We start from the raw sequence: 27,852 nt of genomic DNA, 5'->3' as shown, positions 1-27,852 counted from the left end.
GAGCCGCTCACACCGATGTTGCTCCTGGTCGTCTTCGCGACGGCAGTTTCAGGGGCCCATCTAGTCAGCGGCGAGTCACCGCCTGCCTTGATAACGTGTACAGACATTGTTATGGCAGGTGTCCGGACCTCTCAGCAATAGCCCAATCTTTTGACCAGCCAAACTTCTATCCATAAACCGGTCTGCTGTTCACTTTTTCTACAATAGTCCCAATGCCTGCTGCGACCGATTCAGGGTGTCTATTGTTGCACCTGTGAATGGGTTCCAGCAGGCATTCTACATGACATTAAAGCTCTCCAAGGGGCCTCTACGTGTTGGATCTATATCCCCACGCAAGCCTATCAAAAGACCGGGATTTATAGGCCCGTGAAATCCAGAATAATAATAATATAATTTCTTTATTCAGATTTCTATGATCCATTGGTTAGGTACATAATTACTTAAAATCTATTGTTAATTTATGACATTTAAAAAAAAATAGTTTTTTTGTAAAAATAATAAAAAATTGGTTCCGATTTTTTAAATTCCTACACCTTCACGCGCACTAGTAGTAGCCTAGTAAAATTATAAAAGTGATGTTTGTACACACTTTAACATTCCGTTATTATTCCATTAACATTATCTTAACCACGACATTAATCAAACACCTTAAGTTTTCTACCCATAGGTTCAATGATTATACGACCACAAAAACTTTTTTAGGATCCTTTTTTATATTAAAATGACAGATCGAGTAATGATGGTCGAAATACAAATTTTAAGTGTGCATTTACCTTAATTTGCTATCTAAATATTTTAAAAGAACTTCATTTTTTAATTAATATATAGTCGTTTTCTTGTTAAAATGTGCTTCACAAATAGTCTCCAATATACTAATTCAGTTGCCGAATAAATAATTGGTACCTGCCTTTAAATAAACAAAAGCTGTAATGGCATTAAAATATTACTCATATTGGAATAATTTGATGCTCCGCTTTAGTTGCCAAAGTATTAATTTAAGTACCTATTTTTATTTTTGTAAGCTACCGAAATCCGATTAATTAGTTGACCGGTTAGATACGTGCCGTTTTCAATTGTCGATTATTTGATATATTCTATGAGTCTCACAAAAACACTATAAAACAATAAGTTTATTTGATTTATATTACAAATTTTTATTTTTTAATTATTTACTACACTCAACTATTATGATTACTGTGTATATCTTTATTAATCTTTCTTCTGTAGGTTAGTTTTTTACAACATGAATATTAAAGTAAAATATAAAAACACATGCAAAAACAGTAATATTATATAAACAGATTATAAAAAACCGGCCAAGTGCGAGTCGAACTTGCGCACGTAGGGTTCCGTACATTACACAATTTAAACAATGTAATTTTTATGTGAAACATGAGTGAAAGGTAAATTGCGGTTTACGATTTTTGACGTATTAAAAAAAACTACTTACTAGATCTCGTTCAAACCACTTATTTTACCACTTTGGAAGTGTCTCTCGGGCAAAATATTCAGTTTAGAAAAAAACTATATTAGAAACCTCAATATCATTTTTAAAGACCTATCCATAGATATCCCACACGTATGGGTTTGATGAAAAAAATTTAAGTTTCAGTTCTAAGTATGGGGAACCCCCAAAATTTATTGTTTTTTTTTCTATTTTTGTGTGAAAATCTTAATGCGGTTCACAGAATACATCTTCTTACCAAGTTTCAACAGTATAGTTCTTATAGTTTCGGAAAAAAGAGGCTGTGACATACGGACGGACAGACAGACATACATGACGAATCCATAAGGGTTCAGTTTTTTGCCATTTGGCTACGGGACCCTAAAACCTATCATAGGGAGCTGTCAGCAGCGGGGCAGGGCCCAAGCTACCGGTGGTCAGAGCCGTAGAGCGAGGAACCGACCCTACTATTACGCGCGCGATGTCCAAGATACTCAGGTTCATTTCCTATTCATGTACCTAATTATTATATTTATTAGTAGGTAGGTAGTAGGTACAGTCAAGGGCATATATATATATATATATATATATATATATATATATATATATATATATATATATATACATTCCCAAAGTTTCAAAAATATGTGTACACTCTTACACCTTAGACAATAAAGTCGTGTTCACATATTTTTGAGCCATTTGTCTGGATCGATGTTTTTGCCTTCGACTGTACATGCCTCTTTAGGCAGACAAGTAATAATTATTATTTTAAGTTGTGCACAACACCTGTTATTTGGATATTTTTGAGTAGTCTACTCAGATTCATGCAAGCCTTCGATCCGAATACCTAGCAGTTTTTTTTTTTAAATATATCAGATCGTCGAAATGTTTGTTTATGTGCCCTTGTATTACAAATAACCCTTGGTTAATTGCACCAAGCACCCATAAGTCAATAGATTCCAAAAACATGTAATGAAAGAGCATCTTTGGTTACCTACATCAGATTCGTTATATCGGCCCTTATCATCATAGTTAATCAACCAATTAAGACTTGCACGCTTTTTAGCAATAATTTATTTATTATTATAATTTATTTATTTAATAAAATACAGGGTATTCTTAATTACTATAATCATAGCCCCGCAAAACTCAATAAAGAGTTTGACTGTGGGGTCATCAGTCTCTAGTTACATATGTACTTAACTTAATTATATAGTAGTGCAATTACCACAAAATATTGAGGTAGTGTATTTTTAACAAAGATTTTAATTTAGGCTTCTTATTTTCACATCTTATGGCTTCGGGCAAACTATCAAGTAAGTATGGAATTCTTTTCCTAAGGGTTCTATCCCCGTAGTAGTTATTAATTCTAGGAACGCATAGTTTGCCTGAATTCACAGCCTTTGTGATGCATGTGTGATTAACTGGTGTTAATGCATCCTCTGAGTTAAGCTCTATTCTTAATTAGTAGGTAATGTTTAGATTAAGACTTTTATTATTATTAAATAGTAGATTGTGTCACAAGGGACCAAAATGACATATTTACGGCGAGGGCGTACAATTAAATCCTAAACGAAGCGAAGGATTCAAGTGTTAACGCCCAAGGTGAAAATAATTTTGCTACCATGTGACACATACTACTTTTCACATCACCTATGAGGAAATTACATATATTTTTTTATTTATTTTATATCAAAATCTTACATTACATCAGACAGAAAAGTGCCGTGAAACCCTATCGGGTTTGTATCGACACTGCATTTGTGGATACATATATTAGGTTTTACAACATTATTATTTTAAGCAAAGATCGATACGGACAAAGTGCCAAAAATATGTATACACAACCTTAGTATATGTACATACTTCTGGCACTGTCCGTATCGATATTTTCAGACGTGACTGTACTGACAAATTAAAAGTAAGTACCTAAAGCTCATAATTATGTACCTAATATCTTTTCAAAGACAACAGCAAACACCTAAAATGATACAATGAAAATAAAAATTAAATTATTAAACTAATAGGCCAGGAAATAAATGCCCAAAAAAAGATATAGAGGGAAATGCTTGGAACACAATTTTTTACTTCGTAGCTTTGTTTGGACTAGTTAGGATATGAACATATCAAAAGTCCCCGGTCGTAGCCCTGGTGCCGCGGGGGAGAGAGGGGTTTGAAGGTTCCATTTTTCGGTTTTTCGATTATATCTGGGAAACTATGCGTCTGAGCAACATGGCCACTTATACAAAATGAAAAGAGATTTAAATTGTTACAAGTTTTATTGAGTCAAGTTTTTCTATATCTTGTATAGTTCTTGAGATATCCGCTCTTGAAGGTTTATTTAGGGCTCTCATTTTTATCTTGATTATCTACATCAGTGAAGCTGCTAGGCCGGGTTTGGAATCGTTTTCGTATAAATCGGGGGTGCTGAATTTATTTATGGTATTAACATTGACACCATTCCTAAGTAAAAACAAAATTTAAAAAAATGTTTTTTTATAAAACTCCTCTTTACGCTTAAACCGCTAAACTGATTTCGTTGAAATTTGGTATAGAGATGGTTTGAGTCCCGGGACAGTACATAGGTCGTTTTTATAACCAAAATCATCTTTTAAGGGTGTGAAAAGTGGGGTGGAAATTTGTATGGGGAATCAATAACCGCTGAACCTATTTAAATAATATTTGGGATGAAATAAAACTATGAAAACGGATTATATCGCGTATATTGAATTTATAATACATCCCGACGTTTCGAACTCTTTACAGCGTTCGTGGTCAACGGGTGACTGAGGAAAAATTACAAAATGCAAAAATACCCACATACTAAAATAATGAACAAACCATAGACTACAAACTTTAAGGCTGGTTGTACATGCAAAATCGGTTCATAAGGCTAGTTATACACTATAATTATTTTTCAAGTAAAGATATATATATATACGCGATAAAAAAAAAAAAAAAAAAAAAACTATGCCGGCTCCAACCCTACACCACGGACCCGAGAAGATTTAATTCCCTCCTAAATTGTAGGAGGGTATCCCAATATGGGACCGGCAACAAACTCGGCGGGACACATCTTTTCAAAACATGGGTTTTGCAACAAACTCGGCGGGACACATCTTTTCAAAACATGGGTTTTGAAAAGATGTGTCCCGCCGAGTTTGTTGCCGGTCCCATATTGGGATACCCTCCTACAATTTAGGAGGGAAGTAAATCTTCTCGGGTCCGTGGTGTAGGGTTGGAGCCGGCATAGTTTTTTTTTTTTTTTTTTTTTTTATCGCGTATATATATATATCTTTACTTGAAAAATAATTATAGTGTATAACTAGCCTTATGAACCGATTTTGCATGTACAACCAGCCTTAAAGTTTGTAGTCTATGGTTTGTTCATTATTTTAGTATGTGGGTATTTTTGCATTTTGTAATTTTTCCTCAGTCACCCGTTGACCACGAACGCTGTAAAGAGTTCGAAACGTCGGGATGTATTATAAATTCAATATACGCGATATAATCCGTTTTCATAGTTTTATTTCATGAGTAACTATCGCGGTAACCGAAGACAATATTAAATATTTGGGATGGTTTACATGTTTGATTTAGTTGATAATGATACCAAACATGACTTCAAACCTAAATTTAAACAGTATTAATCTCAGGAATTCAACTTCGGCGAAGAAGCTGAATTCCCCTCACACCAAATTTCACACCTTCAAAGTATGATTTTTGAGATAAAAACTATATTATATCCTGTCTCGGGACTTAAAACATCTATTTACAAAATTTTAACTAAATCGGTTCAGCGGTTTAAGCGTGAAGAGGAGTTAAAAAAAAGTTATTTGTTTAAAGTTTATATGTTTTTACTTCGGAAAGGTGTCAATGTTGATACCATAAATAAATTCGGCACTCCCGATTTATACGAAAACGTTACCAAACCCGGCCTAGCAGCTTTACTAATGTAGATAATCAAGATAAAAATAAGAGCCCTAAATAAACCTTCAAGAGCGGATATCTCAAAAAGTATACAAGATATAAAAAAAAACCTAATAAAACTTGTAACAAATTAAATCTCTTTTCATTTTGTATAAGTGGCCTTGTCGCTCAGACCCATAGTTTCCGAGATATAATCGAAAAACCGAAAAATGGAACCTTCAAACCCCTCTCTCCCCCGCGGCACCAGGGCTACGACCGGGGACTTTTGATATATTCATCTCCTAACTAGTCCAAACAAAGCTACGAAGTAAAAAATTGTGTTCCTAGCATTTCCCTCTATACCTTCTTATTGCTTGGCCTTTAATGTTTTTTTACTTTTCTTTGTAAATATTACGCTAATTAATTAATTTACTTAATTTAAATATGCTATTAATTAATTTAAAATACGTTTATTACATTTATTGTTTACAATTACAACAAAATATTATTTGTTAGAAAAATTGTATGCACGTAATCGATTATAAATAAATTGTTATCGATTATATGCATACTAATTTCATATGTCTTTGTGTCAATATTTCATACTGGCAACAAAATGTCCTTGAACAGAAAAGTGCCACTTTGATCCCTCCTAGCAGGGAAGAAAAGTTCCCTTTTCGAATAGGTGATGTGAAAAATATTTTTAGTAGTAAATACATATTAGAAAACCAAAACTTCAGCGCAGGATGTAACTCAAATTAGTATTGTTTTCAATTTGACTCCACGAGACAGTCATAGCCTAGTGTGGCAGTCATAGGGTAAGAGAAACTTGTACACTTTTTGGCAAATCAACTTTTTTTTTATAACGCTAACGCTCGTTTCATATGACCACACTTGTGCTTTAAGGCCTCTCATTATGTATCAGTTGCATAAACTACTATTATGTTACTGGCGATACCCCATTACAGGCCAAACTAGTATATGTTCTAGGCCCAACCAGTTTTGCCCGAGCCTGTAGAGAAAATGCTGTTTAGCCTGCGATAGAATAGAATAGAATAGAAATCATTTATTCAGACAACACATCAATACAACACATATATAGCAAATACAAGACAAATATAAACGAAACAGTAGAAATAGAGATGTGAAGCCGAAATGGTCTCCACTCAGCAATGCAGCTGGCACGACTAGCGTGGTCAACGGCGCTGGTTTTCTGTGGAGCCAGCGGAGTGTGCGGGACAGCATAGTTCGGGACGGGACACGTTGTGGACGACGTGACATAATAACATAGAGTACTACTAATATAAATATATACATCTAATTTATATATATATACAAATATACATAACTTAACTGGTGAATAACTAAAGAACAGAACAGAATAGGTAATAATGACGATAACGGGATCCGGATTTTTTAAATATTTAGCTTCAGGCAGCAAAACTTTGTTGGTCCATTAGGTACGCTTTGAGTCTTGATTTAAAGGAACCTATAGTACTGGTCTGTCGGATTGGTGGCGGAAGATTATTCCAGCACTTCGTGGCAGCGTAGCGAAAGCTGCCACGGAATGCAGCGGTTCTGTGCCTTGGGCATAGTAGTCTGGGACCACGTCTGATGTGTTGATAGATGGTCAATTTCTCAAATAAGTACACCGGCCTTTTACTGTTACAGATACCAAAGAGGCTAGAGATAGAGATAGCTAATATTGCCTAACTATTTTTCTGGATGAAAATTACATGACGAAGTGTTAATAATATAATTACTCGTATATACATAATTATAGTCGGTCAAAAATTCAAAACATCTTGTCTCGATAACAATCATCATCTTGTCGCGAATTTTTAAAATTAACACTATCTTTGTTTCTGCTGTTATGGCTATTACTGACCTAGTATTAAATTAAACGGACTTAATTAAAATCAATACTCGGGCCTGCAAATTTCATAATTTCCGCCAATACAGTATGCACTAATATTTTGGCTTAGGATAAACTGATTAAACCGTCGCAACAAAATAATTAAGGCTTGTACCGAAAAAAAACTGTAAATTTTAAACGGCTGTAACTTTATTTCCAAGCAAGATGACGGCTTTCTTACCGCGGTAAAGTCTTATTATTATATATTCCAATATAAATAATTCTGGTTTTACGCCATGCGACGTTACACCGGTGGATAGAAGAGATCACTGAAATTTGGTCTTTTCCAAATGGCAAGAAAACTTTCAACATCCTCCATGCTTGCTTTCGAAACACTTAAAATTATTAAATTACCTCGAAGTTTCGTGCATTTCATAATAAATAACTAATTTAGTACGTTGTCTCTTGAACAGTGGCCTCGAAGCGGCAGACCTCTAGGAACAAGTGACCCTAGGTCCATCAGCAATATTGTTAATAACTAGAATTTGCGCCTGCCCCCGTATGCCCGTCATATTTATCGTGAAAAATTGGGGTACGTATGCGGCTAAAGTGAAATGAACTATAAAATAAACATACCTATAGTACAAGTATATAGATTCGTACAAAAGTTAGGATTGCTAAAGTAATAGAAAAATTGCGTTATTTATGTCTAGGCTAAGTAGAAAATCATACAATTTCCTACGTACGAAAAGTCGCCTTTTGTAATTGGACGAAGAGCAAAATAAGACCACCATAGTGCAGTTCTCTCAGATATGAATGAGCTCAAATTAAGAGTGTTTTAAAAGGGAAGTATAAAGCAGCCAAAAAACTAACAACTCCAGCAGGTGTTGGGATGGTGCAGGCTAAATATGAAAAACAGCTCCGTAAAAAGCTGCCACTGAATGCGCTAGGAAGAAGCTGCCTATCACTCCTGCAGAAAATTTAATTATTGCCTTCTGGATTTAAATAGTGTTGGCATAGATCGCTCCTTAGATGTGAATGATTTTTGGAAGGTAGTATTTAAACTGAAGGATCTAGCCGGAAAGCCAAAGTTTGAAGCAGTGCGGAAAATTATCCACTTGCTTCTGATTTTGCCATTTTCAAACGCAAGTGTTGAGCGAGTATTCAGCAAACTGAAGCGAATAAAAACGGAGTCGAGGACTCGTTTAAGCACATCGACCATTGTATCACTAATGGCGACGACTGTGGGGGTTCAAAACGCAGGAGGATTATAAAATTCGAGCCCACTTTAGCATGCTCAGTAAAAAAAAATATAACTAAATATTTAATATATAGCTTGATGTAAATCTGGACGCTGCTTTGGTGCTAATAATATTAATCTGGTAATCTTTATATGTTTTATTAATATTCCATATACCTAAATGCATATACCTAAATATACCATATACCTAAATCCATATATCTAAATGCAATGGGGCTCCCATACAACAAACGTGATTTTTCTGCCGTTTTTTGCGTAATGGTACGGAACCCTTATTGCGCGAGTCGGACTCGCACTTGGCCGGTTTTTTAAATTATCAGATGTCAAAGTTGACCCGGGTGTAGGTGAAGAAAATTTAAAAATAATTAAATAAATAAATAAAATAAGCATTTAAAAGTAAAACAACCACCCGGGTCGATTTTAAAACGTGACAACCCTAGGGCCGGAAAACCCGGCTAAATTTTAACTTACGTATTTCTTCTACATTCCATGGAATTAGATCGTGATTTTTATTCTATTTTATTTTATTAATTCTATTATATTTTATTTCTTGTGAGCTACTTAAAACGATAAGAACTATGCATTTTTTTAAATAAAAACTGGATAAAACAAAATGAGGGTTTTTAACACACTGTGAAGTGTGAGGTACATGAATCTAGTATAACATGGATCGGTCATGAGGGGTGGGGCGAAATGACCGAACGGGATAGTCTTATGTATCTTTCAGTAGTAGTGACAGAGAGCAATATATTACTTTTTGTCTTTGTCATAGTTTCACTTTTCCACCGCTGCCACAACCGAAATTGTGGCAAACAAATAAGTACGTGACATGTCATGCTTGTTCGTTGCTTGTTTAATTATTGTTGTTTTCTATGAAATTGTGCTTTCTCTTATAAAACATAGTGATGGTTAGCGTTTTGAATTGATAAAATAATGGTGAATTGTTCTGTAATCGGCTGTAATAGCCGCTCTGAGCAAAAATATGAGAACATACCTTTCACACGTAAGTACAGCATTTTACACCTTCCTCTTAACGCAAAATGTGGGAATAACATCGTAAAATTACGTTACACTCAAAGCAATGTAGAATAAAACGATTTCAATAAAAATATCACAATTATTTACGCAAATTAACAAAACATTATTTGTAAAATTATCCGCCCAAATTACGTAGGTTGTTTGTGGTAATATGTCAGCTACTCAGACGAGTCTGAGGTCAGCCGTTTTTAATCTTCTTCCTAATTTAGCTGCATAACAATCATGTTAGGGATACCAGATGAAAATATCATAATTTTATGGGTAATTTTGACCTCGAAGTTTTTTCGTATTTCTAATTCCAGAAAATAAAATAAACAAATGTTGTGAAGATTAAATGTGGTGTATGTTGTATTTGGAAAGGGCACGAGTGAAACAACCGATGGCTATAGACACACTGCTTTAATACATGTACCAATGGAAGCGGGGAGGTGCGCTCACGCACACATACATAACAATCCTCCCCATAGTTTACAACTAGTCTAAATATAAGGATTACTTAAAATAGGGTTTATAATTAACTTGGGGACGGTTTCGTTTGACTCTGTCCTGGCCGACAGTAGTAGACGGGTTGGATACCCCTGGATCATCTGACCCTTCCACTGGGGTGTCGTCCGACTCGGCGTCCTCGAACCGTTCCTGTGGGTCGTCGTTGGGCGGCGGCAAAGAACCGGTTAACTCGGCACCTTCCGCGCTTAGACCGACTATTTGGCCGCCTTCTCCTCCCCCACTATTTTGCACCTCGCTGCAGGTAGTAGTACCCGACGATGAAAGGGTTTGTTCTGATGAAAATAAACCTTCTAGAGAGATGTCATCTAGAAACGAACCGTCCTCTTGTCCCTTGTATAACATTATTTGGTCTTTATGTTTTTTATACTTATCTAAATGTTCACAATCTTGTACTAAATATACAACTTTTCCCAACTTTTCCCTAATTATACCCTTGCACCATGTAAACTTATTATTATTGAAGTTCTTTTTGTATAAAACTTTATCGCCTATATTAAATTCTTGTCTATTTTTTCCACTATACGCTTTACTCTGTAAACACTGTTGTTTTTTACATAATTATCCAATGACGTGTGCGAGGAGCCTAGATGCGTCTGCGGGTGAAGGGGGTGAGGTATTTCGTCCGAGTTTGTCTATTTTTTAGACAGTTTGAAATTGTTATTACGGCGTTACGCATTGAATACTGCATTTTAAGTATTGTTTTAATAAGAATTTTAAAAATAACCATTTATTAATGTAAAAAAGTACTTGAAAATACTGTGAATGTTACTAGTGTAGTGTTAATTATGTCGCAGACAATATATAAAGTTTATTCTAGTATTGTTGTTGTGTGGAGTCATTTTTTGAAGGCGGAAGATTCGCAGACTGCGAAATGCAAGCTATTTAAAGCCATCATTAAGACTACGGGGCGTTCGACTAAAGGTTTGCATGTACATTTGAATTCTAAACATGGAATTAACACCAAACTAGAGAATTCGAATCATTCGTCAAGGTCAAACGTTACCGCCACTTCGCAACGTTCATCGACGTCCGATTCGCCGGCTCCGGCGACGTCTGAGTCGGCTCAGCCGGCGACTTCTGAGTCTGCTCCTGCTTGCTCAACATTGGCGAAGAAGCGTAAAATCACGGATCATTTTCCAACTCAAGACAACAATAGCGTAGAGATGAGGCTTTCTCGCATGGTGGCAAAAGATGGGTTACCTTTCCGGGTTTTCTGCACTTCGTCGGACTTGCGAGATCTTTTTAGAGCTGGAGGTTATAACTTACCAAAGTCTCCTAATTCCATTAAGTTGACGGTGATGAATTATGGTGTGACTTTAAAAATGTCAGTTATTCAAGATCTTTCAAAGTTGAAAGAGAGTAACCATAGATTTACTCTGACATTCGACGAGTGGACTTCCACAAGGAACCGGCGATATTTAAATGTAAATATCCATGCTTTCTATCAGAAAAAACCTAATTTCTGGAACCTAGGCCTATTGCGCATTTATGGAAGTTTGCTTGGAACTCTGTATCAGAATGCTAGAAGAAAAACTGTTAGAATATGACTTGTCTTTAGATAAGGATGTAATATGTATTACAACTGACGGTGCCAAAGTTATGGTGAAAATTGGCAGACTGATCAAACCCTATCAGCAGCTGTGTTATATGCTCATGGCATTCAACTGGCTGTTATAGATGTAGTGTATAAGCAACAACAACCTGAAGCATTAATTGAAGAAATGTCTGTGCAAAATGAGCCAGTCGATGAGTTTGATGACGGCGGCGAAGATGACTGTTTTGCACTTAAACTATCGTGAGACATATTTCAAAATATTTATCAGTACGGTTTTTACTCACTATTATTTTTAGTCGCTTTTTGCGACGTTTCGGATTCTTTGGGAATCCATCCTCAGGCACGAGTGTCCGCGGCGGCCACGAGGAGTGGCCACGAGGCGGGCGGCGCGGGCAGTGCACGACGTACAACCGCCGCGGACACTCGTGCCTGAGGATGGATTCCCAAAGAATCCGAAACATGTCGCAAAAAGCGACTAAAAATAATAGTGAGTAAAACTGTACTGATAAATATTATGACTGTTTTGACTTATCGTATGATACACCCACAAATGCGGACTTGGTAACAAAGTTCGCAGATGTAATAAAAAAGTGAGAAAGGTGGTCAAACTTTTTAAAAACTCTCCATTAAAGAACGATCTCCTGCAGACCTATATAAGAAATGACATGGGTAAAAACATAGCTGTGATCCTTGATTGTAAAACCAGATGGTCTAGTCTGTACGAGATGATAACACTGTTCAATAAACTAAGGCTTTGTATTAATAAAACTCTGATTGATCTAGGACTCAGCACTAATACAGACTTCGTGTTAACAGAACAGGAATATGATGTACTAACTGATCTTGAGCAAATGTTAGAGCCCGTGAAATTAGCTGTAGAAGTTTTGTGCAGACGAGACTCCAATTTAGTTACAGCTGAAAGTACGCTAAAATTCGTCATTCGCAAATTAGAGAATTATAACAAACCGCTAGCTCAACAACTAGTCATTTCATTGCAAAAACGGATTGCAGAGCGGCGAACAAATGTGACTGCGGTTCTGCTATACCTTCATGATCCTTTCAAGTACGAGGAAGAAAGAGCTGAATTTATGAATGACGAAACATTTTACCTGCCATCTAAAAACATAATTCGCAAAGAAATTGTAGCCATCGTAGAAAAGTTAGAGTTCCGAGAAAAGCATGTACAAAACACGGCTTCTTTCTTCTGATGATGACACACCTCTCGCCGATCTAGAGTTAAATTCTGCAGCATCAATATCGCTGCAGGATGAACTGGAACTTACTCTGACTCGCTTTAAGTCACCGACAACACCACAAACTAGGCCTGGCGGTAGTAATGTTGAGGTATTGATAAGAAAGGAGATGAATTACTTTGAGTGTGGGGGGGTAAAAGGAAAATACCTCCAGTTAACATGGGGCTCGTTAATGTCGATAGTTCCAACCAGCGTTGAAGCAGAACGGGCGTTTTCGGCTGCTGGGAATCTAATCGGCAAGGTTAGGAGTCGTTTGGCCAATGAAACCATAAATACGTTGACTTTTTACGCAGCTACTTCCAAAATAATGTATAAATAATTTTGTTTATTGATTATTATTCTCAAGAAGATTAATGTTATGTTTTTGTTGTTATAACTATGTACTAATAGTGTTTTTAAGAAGCCAATAAATAACTCTTCTTAATTTTATTTACTTTTTGTATTAGATCCTCAAATTTTGTACCAATTCGTAATGAATTATCTAAAATCGTATACTAACTTGCGGGATCTCGCAAATACCGGGATCCCGCGGGATTGAAAATTTCAATCCAGCAGAATACCGGGATTGATTTCCTCGTGCGGCATTGCATTCCCTAGTCATGTGCTGCTAGCTCCTAGCTAGAAGCTAAGCGATCGTTTTATGTGGTACGTTGCATAAAATCGAGCCAAGTTCAGTTGATAAATGTACAAAATCCAATTAACAAGTACCTACATGTGGAATTATTGCAAATACTATTAACAAGGGTTTCTGGAGGTTTGTATGACAGTGGCAGGTGGCGGTTACGGTACCACGATTTTGCAGCGCATGTTATATTACCCTGTTGCGTTTGATAACTACGTTGCACGATTACAGACAATTACACATCTCTGAATAAAGACAAGCTTTTTCCTTGCTCTAAGCAAAGGAATTACCTAATATATCTCGTAGTGAGTTAAACATCTGTTGGTAAGAAATATCGCACGCATAGCCAGATTAATGGGGCAGAGATCACAACGCAGAGTTAGAAGACCAGGAGCTACACACACAATCAGTGCTTTAATAACAACATGATATTGGATTGAGAAGCATAGCGTTTTGATACTTTTGACAAATGATTTGAGTAGGCATAAAAATTTAATTTAGATTTTAGTATTCCTGCTTATAACTTTTATAGTTGATATTTGTTCTGATATTTACATAGTTAGTCAATTACTCGATAGTTAGTCAATTCTTTAATGTATATAATATAAATGTTAGTTGTTTTCTCATAAGCATGAGAAAAAAAAACAGGTTGTGGCACTGTCCCATTGGTGACTTGTAATAGACGTGACAGGCAGAAAATCAACTGTTGGAATAAGTTTGTCAAACCCTATACTTAAATATGTCGCACCTTATGGACCTTATGGTTCAAAATCTGATGCTAACTTCTGCGTAGTAAGTATTAGGTTACAAGTTTCTACATATGCTCCCAAAATTAAGTTCCATCTCCGCGACTGTTGTTTATGTAGTCGCGACACGCGCGCCCGCCGCCCGCACACCAACCGACTTAGAAGACGGAAGATGATGAAAATTATTATGAAGTATTATTTTTATCCCTGGTGATGGACGCGGTCTTATGAAAGGGCGGGCATTGTCCCCACTGTCTGACTAACGTGGATATTTTATTTTTATTGTGAATCATGATTTGTTTAGCGGATTATCGTAGCTGGATAAACAAGAAAAACGTGGTCATCAATATCTCAACGAGACTTTATTGTCGAAACGTCAGTGCATGTTCAGATATCTCTGAGCACCATGTAATACAAGGTGTAGTACAAGGTTGACTAATATTTAAGAAAAAAAATGGTTACTCATGAATTAAACCGTTTTCATAGTTTTATTACATACCTATCTGGGGCAGTGCCCCCGCCATCCTTTATACCATCCTTTTCTCGAAGCCACTCAGGCCATTTTCAACGTTCTATAAGTTTATAAATATATACTACATATTATTTTAATTATGTTATAATCGCTTACCTATCTACCTTCTAATTAATGCAGGTCTGAGAGCCATAGTTTTTTCATTTCGCTTTTAGCGACGCCACTGATTGGCACTGCCTCAAAGGAGGTGTTAGCGCATTCCATAGCTTGACCCAGAGCAGTGGTCTGTGCACGATTTCTCATATGATCGGTGTCTGTCGGCTATAGAGGGAGAAATCAATGTTATAAGTTTTTGGCAAAAATTTAATTTTTGGTACAAGCTTTTATTGCTGACTGTACTTTTCTTTCCACAGACAACTAATACTCATCGAGACAATTCTAAAAACCCCAAACACAATTAGGTTGCGTTGTTTTATCACAGAGTTCCTATGACAACCTCCTGTCTCCATCATATCAGATCAGCTCGAAGGTACCATAATATTGCATTGTCACCCGACCGCCATATTTCGTCGTCTGTTATATATTCGATTTATATTTTTAAATGTCTCTGTTATACCTATATAATTGATTACATAATTGTATACACTTTATATAACTTCCACAGTGAATTGGTTTTAACTGTCATACTGTGTAATTTGTTCTTCTTCTTCTTCTTTGTCCTCGCCTTATCCCGTTACGCGGGGTCGGCTTTCCTAATCTTGAGGCGCCACTTTGTTCGCTGATATGCGTCGTCACTGGACAGGCCCAACTCCTTCATGTCTCTCCGGACATTCGTCAGCCAGGTAGTTACTGGCCTGCCCCTTCCTCCCTTTGCTGCAGCCATGGAAAGGCACTTTTTCACAACGTGGTTTTCGGGTCGACGCATCACATGTCCGAACCACCTTAGTCTGGATTTCATACTGTGTAATTTGTTGAATAAATAAAAAATAAAAAAAAATAAAAAAATATGTATGCAAATTTTCAGCTTCATCGGAAACCGGGAAGTGGGTCAAATTTAACTTGCAAGATTTGACCCTTACAAACATGTTACATACGTATTACATACATACTTACATAGGTACATTGCAAGTTAAATAAATAAAATAAATAAATAAAAGCTTGTAATTACAGAGGTACATTGCAAGTTAAATAAAAGTAGTACTTGTAGTATTCTGTGTGTGCACTTATGTAATTATACGGATATGTCTAACCCGTTCGTATAAAAATACCGCAAATCGATGTACAGGTTAGCCGTTTGGCACACACATACTAGAGGCCAAAACAAATTTTTTGACCCGCAGTTCCTAAAAAAAAAGGGGGAGTGGTAAAACATTATTATTTTTGTATGAAAAAAAAAAAATCCCAAACCTATCGTATGTGGTATCATACGAAAGGGCTTTTTGAGGCGATTCTAAAAATATATCACATCATTGCATTTCGGGCATTTTTTTTAAATTAAAACTAAAAGAATTTTCGAAACATACCAAGTTTGGGCTCCTCCAGACACGATATGGCAGATTTTTTTTTGTACAATATACCACAAATGATACGTGATATCCTCATGTCTAACTCCAAGAAAGCAATTTTGAAAATAATATCATTAACAAATTTTTTTTCAATTTTACAGTGACACAGTTCTTGGTCAATACCTATTTCACGAGACTTATGAAACTATACTGCAGATACGGTACATATTAATAATAAAATGAGACGTAATATCCATATATCGAACGGGAAATACCTCTTTAACCCTTTAACTGCGCCTTTCATCAGTTGGTATAGTTTGTTTAGTTTTTGACACAAAATATCAAGATTGTATCCTTCAGGTACGACATACCCTATCGATTTTTCTTTGTACAATATACCCCAAATGATACGTAATATCTTATTATCTAACCCCAAGAAAGCAATTTTGAAAATAATTTCATTTAGATTTTTTTTTAAATTTCTCAATATTGTAATATTGAAAAATTATACACATGAAAAATATTTTAAAAAAAATCTTAAAGAAATTATTTTCAAAATTGCTGTCTTGGGGTTAGATATCAAGATATTACGTATTATTTATGGTATATTGTACAAAAAAATCAGTAAGGTACATATATCGTATCTGAAGGATATTTTGATATTTTGTGTCAAAAAGAAAACAAACTACAAACCGATGAAAAGGCGCAGTTAATGGGTTAAAGAGGTATTTCCCGTTCGATATATGGATATTACGTATCATTTTATTATTAATATGTACCGTATCTGCAGTATAGTTCCATAAGTCTCGTGAAATAGGTATTGAAGTAGAACTGTGTCACTCTGTAAAATAAAAAAATAAAAAAAAATTGTTAATGACATTATTCTCAAAATTGCTTTCTTGGGGTTCGATACCAAGATATTACGTATCATTTGTGGTATATTGTACAAAAAAAATCAGTAAGGTATATCGTAGCTGGAGGATACAACCTTGATATTTTGTGTCAATAACTAAACAAATTATACCAACTGATGAAAAGGCGCAGTTAAAGGGTTAAAGAGGTATTTCCCGTTGGATATATGGATATTACGTATCATTTTATGATTAATATGTACCGTATCTGCAGTATAGTTCCATAAGTCTCGTGAAATAGGTATTGAAGTAGAACTGTGTCACTTTGTAAAATTGAAAAAGAAATAAAAAAATGTTAATGATATTATTTTCAAAATTGCTTTCTTGGGGTTAGACATTTGTGGTATATTGTACAAAAAAAAATCAGCCATATCGTGTCCGGAGGAGCCCAAACTTGGTATGTTTCGAAAATTCTTTTTGATTTAATTTAAAAAAATGCCCGAAATAAAATGATGTGATATATTTTTAGAATCGCCTCAAAAAGCCCTTTCGTATGATATCACACTCGATAGGTTTTGGAATTTTTTTTTCCATACAAAATAATGTTTTACCACTCCCGCAGCGAAATTTTTTTAGGAACTGCGGGTCAAAAATGTTGTTTCGACCTCTAGTATGCGTGTGCCAAACGGCTAACCTGTACATCGATTTGCGGTATTCCTTTGAAATTGGGGTCGAGCGGCTTCCGCTATAAGGTTTTGTTATATAGTCAAGTTTGTGTTATGGTATCATTTTCGTGTAGGTAAATAAAGGATGCTAAATTCATTTTAGGGTTCCGTAGTCAACTAGGAACTGCATGTCCGCCTGTCTGTCTGTCCGAGGCTTTGCTCCGTGATCATTAGTGCTAGAAAGCTAAAATGTGGCATGGATATATAAATCAACCAATCCGAACAAGAGAAATAAAATGTTAAAAAATAAAATAAAAATTTTAGGGTACCATTAATACAAAATGTTTTTTTTTTTCGCTTTAACTCCCAACTCCAACAACCATATTTAAATGGGGCTCCCATACAACAAACGTGATTTTTTTGCTGTTTTTTTCCGTAATAGTACGGAACCATTCGTGCGCGAGTCCGACTCGCACTTGGCCGGTTAATTTATTTATTAAGTGATTATTTTCGTTAATAATCGCTCCGAAAGAAAAAAAATGTGCCTCCCCATCCTGTAACTTTTGAACCATGGGTCCAAAGAATATGAAAAAAATCGTAAAATAAAAGCTTAATAAATACTTTCAAGGAAAACTATAGCCAATATAATCAGTCCAGCCATTTTTTAGTTATTGCAAAAAGTCTTCTATTCTTAGTAGAAAGTCGTACAAAGCGATGCGAAAGTCCTTTGTGCTTGTGTATACATGATACTTACTAATAGCCCCCGTTTAGTCTATTCTGACAGAATGGTAACTACGGAACACTACACTGAGCATGGCCCGACATGCTCTTGGCCAATTTTTGCTTATTAATTAATACGTTGTCAAGGATGCTCAATTCATTTCTGCTACTGTAAATTATCTCGCATTGAAGTTTTTTTTTGCATTTAACGTTGTTACGCACATTACGCAAAAACATGAATATTTATAATAAGTTTTTGGTAAAAATTTCATTTTTGGTACAAGCTTTTATCGCTGACTGTACTTTCTTTCAACAGGCAACTAATACTCATCGAGACAATTCTAAAAACCCCAAACACAATAAGGTTGCGTTGTTTTATCACAGAGTTCCTATGACCACCTCCTGTCTTCATCATCAGATCAGCTCGATGGTACCATAGTATTGCATTGTCACACGACTTACATATGTAGGTATCAAAGATAGATATAACTCCGTAATAGATGGATACAGTCTAAGGAAAAAACGTGCCTCGAAAATTAAGAAAATTTGATTCTCGTTCAGAGGGCGCTACTAGGTTTGGCCTACAGTCGTATAGATGGCGTTGACGGTTTCGTTTGTTATTTAACAATTTTAACGCATATCAGTGAAAGAAGATGGGTCAAAATCATAAAAATAATTAATGCAAATAAAAAAAATCATTTATCTATATTTAAATACATTCTATCGTATTTTCATAAATCTTCATTTTTAGTTTTAAACTGTGTCGACAGATGGCAGTGAATTTACTGGGGTTACAAAATTTACTATGACAGTACCGCTCTAGTATAAGTTACTCTATGGTAGGTATGCAAATTTTCAGCTTCATCGGACACCGGGAAGTTGGTCAAATTTAACCTGCAAGATTTGACCCTTACATACATGTTACATACATATTACATACATACTTACATAGGTACATTGCAAGTTAAATAAAAGCTTGTAATAAAAACAATAACGTTTTTGGAGTTCCGTAGTCAACTAGGAACCCTTATAGTTTCGCAATGTCCGTCTGCCTGTACGTCCGCGGCTTTGCTCTGTGATCGTTAGTGCTAGAAACCTGCAATTTGGCATTGATATATAAATCAAAGATAGATATAACTCCGTAATAGATGGATACAGTCTAAGGAAAAAACGTGCCTCGAAAATCAAGAAAATTTTATTCTCGTTCAGAGGGCGCTACTAGTTTTGGCCTACAGTCGTATAGATGGCGTTGACGGTTTCGTTTGTTATTTAACAATTTTAACAATTTTAACGCATATCAGTGAAAGAACATGGGTCAAAATCATAAAAATAATTAATGCAAATAAAAAAAATCATTATCTATATTTAAATACATTCTATCGTATTTTTATAAATCTTAATTTTTAGTTTTAAAGTGTGTCGACAGATGGCAGTGAATTTACTGGGGTTAGATGTAGATGTAGTGTAGGGACGCCCGGCCGGAAGCAGGCGGGCTGTCGATCACATGTCGTGTTCATTCAGCCCAGTTCCCTGTAGTTGGAGCTGCAGGTTACTGTCCCGGCGGCATTCCCACACCATTCTCCTCAAATCTTCTTGTTTTCCTGCAGAACAGAAGGACATCTTTAAGTTCGATATCCTTTAGTTCGTTTTCTTCTAGTATGTCTCTACCAAATGTATTATATCGCGGTGCTGCGTACATAGTACATTCTGCTAGTAAGTGCAAGCTAGTTTCCTCCCTACCACAGTGTGGACAGGAGGCGTCTGCACTGATTCTCATTATCTTAAGGTGTCTATTGAGAGTATTATGACCTGTAATAATACCTGTTAACAGTCTCAAACTGCTCTTACCTAGTTTCAAGAGATACCTCGTTCTCCTGTGGTCTATCCCTTTAATCATCATCTTCGACTGTCTGCATCCAGTTTCTTCTACCCATTCTCTCTGTGCTTCCATCTCTTTTACCTTCTCGATGACTCCCTTTGTGACATCTGCTGACATAGGCAGAGCCGGTTCCGGACCTATATATTCCGTCTCCGCCCCTATCCTCGCTAGCTCGTCCGCTTTCTCATTTCCTGTCACCCCCTGGTGTCCTGGTACCCATGCCACCGTGACATTTCTATGCTTGCCTAGCGAGTTCAGCTCCTCTCGACATTCTCTCACTAGAGAGGAGGTGACCGATATTTTCTTTAGTGCTTTCAGTGCTGCCTGGCTGTCTGTATATATTACAACAGCGCCCTCTTGCTGCATACTCTCATTCACTATACGCGCACAGCGCGCTATGGCACATACCTCTGCTTGGAACACGCTGGCATACCTACCCAGTGGTACCGATACCTTCTCTCCCAGTTTAGGGATAACTATGCCCGCCCCTGCTAGTTTCGTCGAGCTTCTTCTTGACCCATCCGTAAAGCAGATAGTCGTTGGGTGCCTGACTTCCACCTTCCAGTTGTCCCTCTCTCCTATATGTACTCTGTATTTTTTGTCAAATATCTCCTGCCTCTTTATAAGGTCATTATTGGCCATCAGCATCTCGAATTTTGATAGCGCCTCTCTTTGTATCAGTGCGTGTCTCTTGTCCACGCAGCTTCCTCTCCATTCCTTGCACGCTTTCATTCTATACCACTGTTCCATGGCTCTTTTCTCCACTTCAGTCCATAGAGGCTTCAAACCTAGCATTACCTCCATCGCGTGTGTCGGGGTCGTTCTCATCGCCCCCGTCATCATGAGGCACGCTAGTCTCTGTATTTTGGTTAGTTCTTTTTGGTATTCTTTAACTTGTGCCCTATGCCACCATATCACGGCTCCATATAGCACCCTGGGTAATATTACCGCCTTGTAGATCCAGTGCATCATTCCCGGCTTCAATCCCCAGTTCTTTCCCACTGCCCTTTTGCATTGGAACAGTGTTCTTATAGCTTTTGCCGTTTGTTCCTTGATGTGAGTCTTATACCTGAGTTTACTATCAAGAGTAACGCCCAGATATCTTAGCTCATCCACCAATTCTAATTCCGTGCCTTGTATCTTTATGGGTCTTATCTCCTTTATCCTTTTATTAGTGAATAGCACTAGCTTTGTTTTCGCCGGATTAAGATCCAGTCCTCTCTCTCTGCACCATCCCAGTACCTGTCTGAGACCTCTTATCATTATATCTCTCATGACGCTGATAACCGTCCCTCTCACTAGCAGCACTCCATCGTCAGAGTATGCCTGCATGTACACACCTCCTCTGTTCAGCTCTTTCACCATTGAGTCTAGCAGAAGACACCACATTAGGGGGGACAGACATCCCCCTTGTGGGAATCCTCTCCTTGGACTAATCGTCTTTACTACTCCTCCTAGCTCCGCCGTTATGGATCTTCCTTTGAGCATTCTCTCAATCCATTGTGCTATAGTCGGTCGGATGCCCTCTCTCTTTAGGCTTTCCTCCACGGCCTCGAAAGTTGCCTTGTCAAAGGCCCCCTCTACGTCGAAGAAGCAACCTAATGCATATTGTTTCGTTTCTAGTGCCCTCTCCACCCTTACCGTTAGGTTGTGTAGAGCGGTCTCCGTTGACTTTCCTGCCATGTAAGCCTGCTGGTTCCCGTGCAGCGGGTCCCCACTGCTTTCCACTTTCTCTCTTATATGCCTATCTATCACTTTCTCTAAAGCCTTCAGAACAAACGACGATAGACTTATGCTTCTGAATGACTTCGCTTCTTGGTACGATTTCTTACCCGGTTTTGGCAGAAAGACCACCCTCACCTCTCTCCATACCCTCGGAATGTACCCTAGTGCTATACTTGCCCTGTATAATTTCACCAGGTCCTCTTTTATGAATCTGTAACCCTTCTGCAGTAGTATCGGTAGGACTCCGTCCGGGCCCGCAGCCTTGAAGGACGCAAAGGAGCCGATCGCCATTCTACCCTTTCCTCCTCCACCACCTCCAATGCCGCCGCCCAGTCGGACCCCCCCCCGACCACTCTGTTCCTCACCTTCTGTCGACTCCTTACAGTCCGGGAAATGAGATTTCAACATGACGCTTAATATCTCTTCCGGTTCTGTGACTAGGTCTCCATTCACTCTCAGGCTGCCCAGTTGACTCGCTCGGTCTCCCGCCAGCAGTTTTACCACTCGCGCCCCCTCCGAGTAGCTGTTTATGTCTCCCGTGAACCTTCTCCAACCCTCTTGTCTAGCTTTCTCTCTCAGTCTGGTGTATTTGTTCCTGACCTCTCTGTACGCTTCCCAGCTCTGAGAGTCGTCCCTCTTTGTCGCTACTCTCATTGCCCTACGCACCTTCTTTCTTACCTTTTGTAGTTCTCTGTTCCACCATGGCTGCCCTTTGCCAGTTTGTACCAGCTTCTCCGGGCATGCCTTGTGGTAAGCTCCTATTATAATCTCTTTCAGTCTGCGCGCCCCATATTCTAGGTCGTCCACATTCTCATACCTGACTTCCGAGTCAGCCAATTCCTTTAGCTCCTCTTCATACTTCGCCCAGTCGGTTTTGCGTGGATTTCTTACCTTCATCTTTTCTACTCGGCTTTCGATGCTGTAGAGTATTCTGCGGTGGTCAGACATGCTATCCTCCGCATCCACCCTCCAGCCCCTTACCTTATCGCTCATCTCTTTCGTTGCCATGGTGATGTCAAGTACTTCTTTTCTCGCCCTCGTTACGAACGTTGGTGTGTTACCAATATTCATGATCTCTAGGTCATTGCTGATTATAAATTCTATTACTGATTCCCCCCTTTCATTGGTGTCGGTGCTACCCCACACCTCGTGATGTGCGTTAGCATCGCAGCCAATAATCAGGGGAATTCCCTTACCTCTGTACCACAGTACCATTTCTTCTAGTTCCTTTGTTGGTGCCACTCCATCGCCCGGCAGGTAGCAGGACGCTAGCGCCACCTTGTATCTTCTCCCATCATCCTCTATGAAGTGAGTTTCCACCGCAACAAGGTCTCTGTAACATAAGGTCATGACACAACCCATGTTTCTCACATTATTGCTAACATATATGCATGCTCTAGGAGGTAGCTCACCATTATGTTCATAGTAGAGAGCTCCCCCCAGATGTCCCAGGCCTGACACCTGATTCCTCCATGCATACGGTTCTTGCAGCAGTGCTATGTCTACTTTGGCCCTCCTAACATACTGTCCTAACTCGGACATTGCGTCCTTGCAATGTTGGAGGTTTACTTGGCATATTCTTGTGTGTGTCTTTGTGTGTGTGTTATTGTGTAGTGTTCCCTTTGTGTCGCCCTTCTTTTTCATTCAGTGTGTAGTGTAGTTGTCCCCGAGCTGCTACTCGGAGAGTTCAACGCCGGCGACATCCATACCCTCCTCTCCTCCTGTATAGACATCGTCGGTTTTTGCGCTCTCCTGCTTCAGCACGGGTTCTCCTGTCGTCCCTTCTGGTTTGGATTCTGAGGGTTGTTGATTTGAATTGGCCCTCAGAATCCGAACTCGTACACTGGTAGCCGAAAAGTCCAGTACCTTGGTCTTTTCCGGCCCCCAGCTCTCCTCGACTCCATCCGGAACCGTATAGGTCAGACGGGTCCCTAGCTCTAGAGCCTCCCTACCTACTGCCTTCCAGTCCAGAATTTTGAGTTCCGGCCGATCGGGATTCTGCGCAAAAAGGAACTCCTTTACGTGTTCAGTGTCCGTATCTCCCGGAACCCAAACCTGCACCCTATTCTGCTCCAGCTTACGCGAGATGATCCGGTGGCCGTCCAACTCTCCGAAGTCCTGATTTAGTAGCCACTCCCTCGACTCCGCCGTTTTTGGTGTCACCAGGAAAAACCCTTCTGACACCAACCCCGACGTAGCAAATCTCGGTGCTACTAAGCCAGGCTCCCCCCTCACTACCTTTAGGACGACCACCTCGATCAGGTGCGTAAGCCTCTTCCTGATGAGCTTCGCCAGAGCCTCGTCCACCGAAGCACCATCCTCTCGGCACACAGCCACTGCCAGACCACGGTACGCCTTAGCTACGCTCCGTGGTCCGTCAGCGACTGCCTTGCCTTGGTTGGGGCGCTTCGCCGGGGGACGCTCTGAGCGACCCTCATCCGTACTTTGCCTCTTCACCTTCAGACCGCGCTTGTCCGGGCCAGGTTTGGCAGCCCCCATTTTAATCTCGGGAATGCCACCCCCATCCCCCGCAAGCGCAGCCTTTCTCCTAAGCAGCTTTGCCCTCTTCTTCTGTGCCTTCGACTCATACTTATGAAACTGTCCTTCCAACACCGGTTTGACTTCCCTAACGGTTTTCCCCCCCGGTGGTGACCGCAACAGCTCGTCCTCTTCCAGTGTCAGGCTCCCCAGCATAAGGACATCTGGGGTACCCTGTCCGGATCTTCCTTGCTTCGGTGCTAGGAGTTCCTCGTCAGTGCTCCGAGTTCCTCCTTCTATTAGCACGGTCGGGGGTCCACCGGCTGGTTTCACACCCTCTCGCACTTTTGCCCTTTCGGGCTGCTTCTCCGCTGACGCGGTGTTTATTTCATTGGCATTCATTTTATTACTCATCATTCACTATCTAGATAATGGGAAGAAATACATTAGAATGGTGGCAGAGCTCCCTTACCGCCCATCCAGCTACATTTACTCCTACGCAGTGGTGCCACCCCCCTGCGAATAGTCGTTAACGGCAGCGATTGTGCTAAGTAGGCTCGCAGGCATGGGAAGACAGCTCCTGTGTTGCTTGTTTGTGGTGAGAATGTGCACGTCGGTTTACCCCTAGGAGATCTCTCCTGACCTCCCGGGGCGAACCATTGCACACATATTTCCTACCACTCCAGTTTCCGGTTTGACGCAGCAGTAGTTCACCCCAAGAGCATCTCTCCTCGACGCCCCGGGGATCCCCGACAGCCGCACCTCCCCTTCAACCAGACACACCACAGGCCCTGTCCACCCTCCCCTCTTCCGCTTGCGAGCCCAATCAGCACCAACCCCCCGCTGCCCACAGCCGGCTGTGAGGGTCCTTGGCACGTCCTCCCACCTTGACCCTGGGGGTTTTGGGGCGTGTTGCCATGATGGGGTTTCCTCCAAACGACAACACGACCCTTGCACTCCTCATTTATCCGGGCTTGTGACCGGCTCTTTTTGGACCACGGATGATCCGCAAAGAGGCTGAGTTTACAAAATTTACTATGACAGTACCGCGGGGTTACAAAATTTACTATGACAGTACCGCTCTAGTATTGTATAAATCGACTAGCAGTTGCCCACGACTTCGTTCGCGTGGATTTTTATATTGCTTGTCTCTTTCTCTTTCGGTGAGCGGGAGCACATTTCTCGCTTGCCCAGATGCGACTAAAGGCAACTTGTACAATTTGTCACAAGGTAAGCGCTTCAGTTTTGGAACGGCCTACCTATAACATATCTTCAGTTGTAATAAAATAAATCATTGCATTAGCATACATTAATACATTAACTGAATAAAGAGAGGCGCTCAGTATAATCCGTGACGACAGCCAAGCTTTATTTCTTAATTACAATAACTCGTGTTCGAAGAAAGTTAAATTAATTTAACCTGTTTATTGTTTACCGCCAAAGTTTGACGAGAAAAATACGCAAGCAAAATATTGCGAATAAAATTTAATAAAAGCCACGCTACCAGCTACAAGCCTTAATTGTGAAAGTTTTCTAAGGGACTTTGGCTTAGAACGGGAAGAATTTTGCAGGTTTTTTTAATTTAAATTTTCGTCCTCTAAACATTTTTAAGTAAGTTGTTGAGAGCGATCGGATTCGATATAAAGGTGACAGTCCATTTACAACCGTAGCTGCGTTACTGCTCCGACACTACTGCAGCGGCCTGAACGCGTCGGTGTTATTGTCAATTTCCATAGTAAAATGAATGACGATATCGACTGCACGTAATATGGTGATTTTAACGTTTTCCCGACCGCAGCTGCACTACTGCTCCGACACGTCGGTGTTATTGTCAATTTCCATACTAAAATTAATGACAAGACCGACTGCACGTAGCATAGCCATTTTTGCGTATTTAGTGTATTATTGCAACTGCGGCTGCAGACCGCACGTCAAATCTGTCACCTGCACTGAAATGTCTTTGGGTCACAGATATTAGTAGTTCTAAGCAAAGAGGATATAACCACTACGCTCTAATAAGGAGCTTATTACACCCAAGGATATACAACCCCGATGGTACAGTCGCCATATATCGCAGATATATCGGGGCGGCCAAGGAGCTCACAAATATCTGAACACGCCTTTATTGTCAAGACGCTAGAGTGCATGTTCAGATATTTTTAGCACCTCGGTCGCTCCGATATATCTGATGGCGACTGTCCCTACTGTAAACTTTTTTGCTAATCTATATTGAGCCATATCACAGAGCCAGTTAGGAAACGTTTGTGTTGTACACAATAATTGTGTACAACACGCACCGCGCTAGTTGTATGTATGCACAATTGATCTTGTACCTCGGCAGAGGGGAAATAGTGTCCCAATTTGTCAGTAAATAAGAACAAACAAAAATCTACTCATCCATTTCCTTTAGGTACTAGCTAGTATACTAGCCTAAGACAAAAGGCGATATAACTGCAATGTTCTGCCACCAGAGTGCAGGACTAGCCTTTTTAGTAAACCATAGAGTAACGTATACATACTGTACCTTTAATATGTTTTTGACAAGTTTTCAGAGATAACAAAATATGACATTGATGCATCAAGGCGGTTTGTTTACAGAGGACCTACCGGAAAACGCGAATCCGAAATTTCGCTATCTGCCTCTTTATCGCTCGAATATGCAAGAGTGACAGAGATGTTAGAAAACGAAATTTTGATTTTCATCTTGGTTTGCGATAGACCCTCAGATTGTGGTAGTGGCGCCCTGGCGGCCCCTACGCAGTTTCGCGTAATATTCCCTAATCCTGGCCAAGCTATATTTTCCTACGTGATTTTTTTTTATCATTTCATGATAAATTCATAAAATAAACCGTTCTTTTATTTTTTCGTAGTTTTGCGAGGATAGCTATAAGCTCGACAGGGCACGAGCGATAGAGAGGCATACCGAATATTCGGCAAAGTGGCCGAATAGGCCGAATAGTTGCCGAATATTCCTGGCAACTCTAGTCGTAATATCATATTATATAATGTCGATTATGGCGACACTTTCTAATTTTGTCAATGCAAAATTTGCAAAGCCATTCCTGAGCTAAATAAACGAAGCAATCATTATTTTTTATTACAAGGAGCAAATATGTTGTTTAATACCTCCTGGTAATATATTGATATCCAAACATACGAAAGGATACGAAATTGAACCACGAGAGAAGCGAATGGTTTAAAATTTAGAATATTGACAGTTGCGTGGGTCTTAAGGCATGAGGGTTAAACAAACTTTGTTACAGTGCAACACGCAATTTTTCATCACACCAACACGAGGAAACCATTTATTATTCAAATTAATTTATTAGAAGTTCTTTCTATCGGCCAAGGTGAGGGAAATAGC

At 39.0% G+C, this 27,852-nt stretch overlaps 2 protein-coding genes across 2 annotated transcripts in view; both read right to left on the bottom strand.

Annotated features, from left to right (window-relative positions):
* The window catches only part of LOC134754373 (uncharacterized), a 399,152-nt gene that overhangs the window by 299,114 nt on the left and 72,186 nt on the right, over nucleotides 1–27,852 (bottom strand). The gene's annotated exons all lie outside the window — the stretch shown is intronic.
* Nucleotides 23,207–24,906, bottom strand: LOC134753895 (uncharacterized). Its single transcript, XM_063689858.1, has 2 exons — nucleotides 23,423–24,906; nucleotides 23,207–23,343 (listed from the first exon to the last, which is right to left on the bottom strand). The coding sequence occupies exon 1, from the start codon at nucleotides 24,903–24,905 to the stop codon at nucleotides 23,685–23,687; it is 1,221 nt and encodes a 406-aa protein (XP_063545928.1). The 5' UTR covers nucleotide 24,906; the 3' UTR covers nucleotides 23,207–23,343; nucleotides 23,423–23,684.

The sequence above is a fragment of the Cydia strobilella genome, chromosome Z (genome assembly GCF_947568885.1).
Source record: "Cydia strobilella chromosome Z, ilCydStro3.1, whole genome shotgun sequence".
In the NCBI taxonomy this organism is placed as follows: domain Eukaryota; kingdom Metazoa; phylum Arthropoda; class Insecta; order Lepidoptera; family Tortricidae; genus Cydia; species Cydia strobilella.
Note: the sequence above shows the minus strand (reverse complement) of the source record. Positions and strands in the feature narration are given on the sequence as shown.

Coding starts and splice junctions, on each gene's coding strand:
- LOC134753895 (XM_063689858.1), bottom strand. CDS start 24,905: ATGATGAGTAATAAAATGAATGCCAATGAAATAAACACCGCGTCAGCG.